Source organism: Myotis nattereri (assembly GCF_964212035.1).
Source record: "Myotis nattereri genome assembly, chromosome: 15".
NCBI lineage: Eukaryota > Metazoa > Chordata > Mammalia > Chiroptera > Vespertilionidae > Myotis > Myotis nattereri.
The window spans coordinates 50,659,782-50,665,781 of record NC_138090.1 but is presented as its reverse complement, the minus strand read 5'-3'; the positions used below and the strand labels follow the sequence as shown (position 1 = coordinate 50,665,781).

The window sequence follows — 6,000 nt, the reverse complement described above, 5'->3', positions numbered from 1 at the left end:
ATGGCATGGCGAACCATAAAGAAGCAGGGACACCAGAGCCAGATGCCAGGACCCAGGCGCCCAGAGGTCATGCAGCTGGGATTTGTGTGTGCTCTGCTTTCTCTCCTGGCAGGTGAGGCTCCTGCCATCCTCCCTGTCTATCCCGCGGACCCTCTAGGGCCCCAGCAGCCCCTCCGCGTTGCCCTTCATGCCCCCAGCCTTCAGCTCCTGCCCTCCAGGCGTCTCTGCCTCTCCCCCCAGCCCTCCCACCTTGCTCTTCACTGACCCCCCTCTGCCTCCCACCTGCTCACAGGGAACAGCTGGGCAGACACCAGAGCCATTGGGGCTCAGGAATGCCACCCCAACTCGCAGCCCTGGCAGGCAGGCCTCTTCTATGTCACACGCAACCCCTACCGCTTATTGTGCGGGGCGACCCTCGTCAGTGACCGCTGGCTGCTCACAGCTGCCCACTGCCAAAGGCCGTGAGTGATGGCTCTGGGGAGGGCGCCGGGGATAAGAGAAGGTGAGGGGGGCAAGGGCCCCTGGGAGAGGAGGGAGGGAGCTGGAGGCAAGAAGGGATGAGCTTTTGTTTCTGTTCCCAGACGTTCAACTCAGAATTACAAAGAGTCAACTTTTCCTAATTCTAGAGTTTTAAAGAATCTGGTTCTAAGAGTCTAAGACTGGAAATTTGCAGTCTTTGGATCCTCGACTCTGACCCAGAGGAATCCAGAAAATCCGTCAACTCCTAAAATCTTGGGTCCATGAGATTGCACAGGAGCCTCAGAGAATTCTAGAATCTTAGAAGGCCAGAGCAGCATTGGCAATGAAATATAGCACTAGCCATTTAACATTTCTAGTAGACACATTGCAAAAGAAAAACAAGAAGATTTTATTTTAATAATAGATTTACCTACGTACTCAAAATATTGTTTTAACAGGTAATCAATGTTTAGATGCCTACAAATGTCATTGTTAACTCTTTATGGTGTAAGCCTTTGAAACTGGACATGTATTTTGCACATATGACACATCTCAGTTTGAACTAGTTGTACTGGATAAGAGCAATACTCGAATCTTAGAGTATTCCAGCTAAATTCATCGACTGCAGACGCTCATAATCCCAGAATACTGTGATTTGTACCATTCCAGAATCTTGAAGCAAGAAAATTCTAGAAGGTTACATTCATCAGTGTCTAGAATCTGTCGCATTTAACATCCACAGAATGCTATCATTCCAGACTCTTAAAATCTCCACACTTTTTTTTTTTAATATATTTTATTGATTCTCTACAGAGAGGAAGGGAGAGAGATAGAGAGTTAGAAACATCGATGTGAGAGATACACCGATCAGCTGCCTCCTGCACATCTCCCACTGGGGATGTGCACGCAACCCAGGTACATGCCCCTGACCGGAATCGAACCTGGGACCTTTCAGTCCGCAGGCCAACGCTCCATCCACTGAGCCACACCGGCCTCGGCGAATCTCCACACTTTTAAGTCAGAGAATTCTAGAGTCTCCAACTACTTGAATCCCAGATTTCTCAATTTCCAAAATCAGTAGACTCAGAGAATTCTAGAATGATGATAGTCTCGTCGGATTGTCCCCAAAATACTAAAATTCTAGGCTCGTTAAGTCCTAGGTTTAACTCAGATAATTTTAAAATCCTAGAATTTTGGCCTAGAGGAATCTAGAACAGGATAATCTTGGACTCATGACATTCCGGAACGTGAGCCTCATAGAATTCTAGAATTTGTCGGTTCCTAAGGGGTTAGAATCCTAGAGTCCTGGGCATTCTGATAGAATCCCAGAACTTCCATGAGGCAGAAATCCTGTCTGCATATCTCTGGAAAGGGGGCTGCCTACCCTGTTCGGATGTTCTTCCCTCCGGGAATGAAGAGCAGGTGTTGCTACAGGATGCTATGTGGGAATTTCCCATCATGCATTGCTCCACGATGGGGCCTCTTTCAGCTCAAGGTCTGTCTAGGAGAGCAAAGTTGGGATTTCAGCCCCAAAGATGAAGGAGGGGGAAAAGAAGCGATATGGAGGTAGAAGGGCAAGGATGAGAGGCAAGGATGAGTTTGGGTAGGGGGAAAAGGCCAATTTCCCAGACCCAGCGCCCCGGCACAGAGATAGAAATAACGTCACACTCCTCAAACATGGCGTTCTCAGACATTAGCCCGGCCCCTCACGTGAGAGGTCAGAGGCTGGGGGTCGGACATGCAGGCCACCAGAAGGTCCCCAGCTGTCCAGGACACGAACCCAGAGTAGAGGATGTAAACTAAAACCGCAGTAAGAAGACAGGAGGTCAAACCTCAGGAGGAAAGGCATGGAGGGGTTGGCGATACGGCCGTCAAGAAAAGCCGGGGGCCACAGGTGACCCCAAAGTTGGGGATTTTCCATACCCCATCCGCCGGCCACTCCCCACAGAACCACCAGGGGCGGGGCTGTTTTTGTGTTGTAGGTGGAGCCCCTGTGTGCCTCCACGGTGCCAGGAAACCCAGGTCACCGGCAAGGCTGCAGGTGGGGCGATGAAGAAGGTGGCTCGGGTGGCATGGACCTAGGACATGGTGTGAGGGAGACCTACAAAAGCAGAGGCAGACAAAGGGATGGGGTGGGGATCCGGAGCCCAGAGAGGGCGTGTGCCTGGCTTAAAATCACACAGCACTCTTGGGTCGCACATATGATGGGGACCCAGGGAGGATATATATATATATATACTTTGTGGAGAGTCACACAACACCTGGGGTCTTTCCCAGCAGGTTTCTGTGGGTCCGCCTGGGGGAGCATCACCTCCAGAAAAGGGAGGGCCCAGAGCAGCTGTTCCGGGTCATGGACTTCTTCCCCCACCCTGGGTTCAAGCAGAACCGTATCACCCAAGACTACAAGGATGATGTCATGCTGATCCGTCTGCCCAGGAAGGCACGCCTGGGGCCTGCTGTGCAGCCCCTCAACGTCAGCGAGACCTGCGTCTCCCCCGGCACCCAGTGCCTCATCTCAGGCTGGGGGGCCGTGTCCAGCCCCACAGGTACAGCCTTGCCCATGACACGCTCCCTTACGTCTCACGCTGAGGGTCTAAATCCCTCCTCCTTCTCTGTCTCTGCCTTTCATGTCTATCCTCTATCTATTGATCTATCTCTCTCTCCACCCATATGTTCCAGCAAATCTAAGATGCTATCCTATATAATAAAGAGGTAATATGCACATTGTTTGTCACACCCTCACAAGATGGCTGCCTATGACCAGGCCGGCAGGGGGTTAGTGAGGGACAACTAAACGACTGAACAGCAGGCTGCATGGGGTGACCAGGTTGGTGGGGGGGGCCATGAAGGGTGACCAGGTTGGCAGAGGGGGTAGTTTGGGGCAACCAGGCCAGCAAGGGGGGGTAGTAAGGGGTGACCAGGATGGCAGAGGGAAGCAGTTGGGGGCAACCTGGCTGGCAGCAGAGGGCAGTTAGGGGTGACCAGGCCAGCACGCAGAGGCAGTGAGGGGCGATCAGGCTGGGGCGGGGCGGGGGGGGGGGTGGGCCTGTTAGGGACGACCAGGCAGGCAGGCAGGCAGGTGAGCGATTAGGAGCCAGTGGTCCAGGATTGTGAGAGGGATGTCTGACGGCCGGTTTAGGCCCTATTCTGGAGATCAGGCCTAACCCAGCAGTCGGACATCCCCCGAGGGGTCCCGGATTAGAGAGAGTGCAGGCTGGGCTAAGGGGACACCCCCTCCCCATGCACGAATTTCATGCACTGGGCCTCTAGTAAATTATAGGTGCATCATTACTTCACTGAGAATGGGGGGGGGGGTCCCACTGATCCTTGTGAGACCACATTTACTGGGAGACACCTCCTGATTTCGGGGTGTTTAAATGTGCAAATATATGTATCTCAGAATCCAAATAAGGCCGCCTAGTCTCAGAGTCAGAAATCAAAGACCTACTAGCCAAATTTGGCTTCCCACATCTTCCCACATTAGTGCTGGTTTTCCCAGTGTCTTGAAAAATAATGTCTGACTTTGTTGCTGCCAACATGTACAACCTGGGCGATTCTGCATAAAAGCTGAGTGTCTGGATTCACTTGGGGCAATGCTGGACCCACGTTTCCCAAAGACCGACCACTGTTGGATAGAGAGAGTGGAGGTGGCCCCTGCAGACCGAACCACAACAGAGCCTGGCACCCCACTTCCATTTACCCAGCGGGCCCCTGGGTGCATCTGAGTTGGCGCCCAGGCATTGTATATATTGACATAGGTGTGTCTATATTCATATCTATCTCTATGTGCTGTAACCTCCTCTATCTCTACCTCGTATCTCTAAATCTTTCTCTCTCTCTGTATCAGTGACCGTCTCCCCGATAAATGTCTCCTCCCCTTTAACTCGGGGCCTTCTCACTGGATATCTGTGGGCCCGTTTCCATTTCTGCAAGGCCTCCTCTGAGAATTTCTTTCCCCTTAAAAGGTCTCTAGCTCCTGCCACGGTCTCTGTTTTTCTCCGTGTAAAATACATGCGCGTCTCTTCTCGTCTCTCGCTTCTCTGCATGTTTCTGGTTCTCTCCTCTTCATATACATTCAGGCTATGATTCTGTCTCTTTGTCACTGTCGCGCTTCTTGGAGAAGCAGATGCTGTGGCTCCCATGGATCCTCCTTAAGAAAGGGGCTGTGGCCCTAACCGGTTTGGCTCAGTGGATAGAGCGTCGGCCTGCGGACTCAAGGGTCCCAGGTTCGATTCCGGTCAAGGGCATGTACTTTGGTTGTGGGCACATCCCCAGTAGGAGATGTGCAGGAGGCAGCTGATCGATGTTTCTCACTCATCAATGTTTCTAACTCTCTATCCCTCTCCCTTCCTCTCTGTAAAAAAATCAATAAAATATATTTTAAAAAAAGAAAAGAAAAGAAAGGGGTTGTGTGTGCTGCCCTGGCCGGTTTGGCTCAGTGGATAGAGCGACAGCCTGCAGACTGAAAGGTCCCGGGTTCGATTCCAGTCAAGGGCACATGCCCGTGTTGCAGCTCGATCCCCAGTAGGGGGCGTGCAGGAGGCGACCGATCAGTGATTCTCTCTCCTCATTGATGTTTCTATCTCTCCCTCTCCCTTCCTTCTGAAATCAATAAAAAAAATTTTTTTTTTTTTTTTAAAGAAAGGGGTTGTGTGTGCCGAGTGAGGTGGGTACAGCAGCTAATCCTTGATGACCTCCTTCCCCAACAGTGCATTTCCCAGTCACGCTGCAGTGCGCCAACATCAGCATCCTGGAGCCCAGACTCTGCCGGCGGGCATATCCCGGCCAAATCTCCAAGGGCATGCTCTGTGCCGGCCTGTGGGAGGGGGGCCGCGGCTCCTGCCAGGTGAGATCTACTCTGGGGAGGCGATGGAGGATGGGGATCCTGCTACGACACTGAGGCCTGGGAGAGGATGGGGCCAGCACCAGGATTTGTGGATCTAAGAAAGCGGGGAGAGTTGGGGGTCTGAGCTCCAAGTCCTGGGGGAAGAGGGTGCTAGGGGCCCAGAATGCTAGGTCCCAGGGAGGGGTGAAGGCTGTGAGCTTTTCCTCCTGGGTCTGAGGGAGGAGGGCCTGGAGACCTGGATGTCTGGGTGTCAGGGGAGCGGAAACGGGGTGGTCTGTGTGATGTCATACTAGTCATGAGATGGGCCTAAACGTTTCTCTGCTCTTCTCCCATGCACAGGGCGACTCTGGGGGCCCCCTGGTTTGCCATGGGACTCTGGCTGGTGTGGTGTCTGGGGGCTCAGAGCTCTGCTCCCGACCTCACCACCCCGGTGTCTATAGTAGCGTTTGCCACTACGTGCGCTGGATCAGAAAGACGATGAAGGAAAATTGAGCCCTCGTGCCTTGGATGACGGGGGTGGGGAGGCACAGGGTAGGGGAGGGGCAGCATCCATGGTCTCCACCTGTGCCCTCAGCTGTCCTGGAGAGGAGCCTTCTGGATACTTAGGCTCCGCCCCCTCGGGATGGAGCAGGAAGACAGACACTTGCAGCCTCCTGGTTCCAGCTCTAAGACGTCAGCAAGAACTACAACATCTG

The 6,000-nt window shown here is 52.9% G+C and overlaps 1 protein-coding gene across 1 annotated transcript; it reads left to right on the top strand.

Annotated features, from left to right (window-relative positions):
* LOC308531573 (kallikrein-9-like) lies at window positions 1-5,797 on the top strand (the record flags this gene model as incomplete). Its single annotated transcript, XM_081108544.1, has 5 exons — window positions 1-112; window positions 293-461; window positions 2,740-3,005; window positions 5,169-5,305; window positions 5,645-5,797. 5 exons carry the CDS (start codon window positions 1-3, stop codon window positions 5,795-5,797), a joined length of 837 nt encoding a protein of 278 aa, XP_080964670.1.
* Window positions 5,798-6,000: the final 203 nt, after the last annotated feature.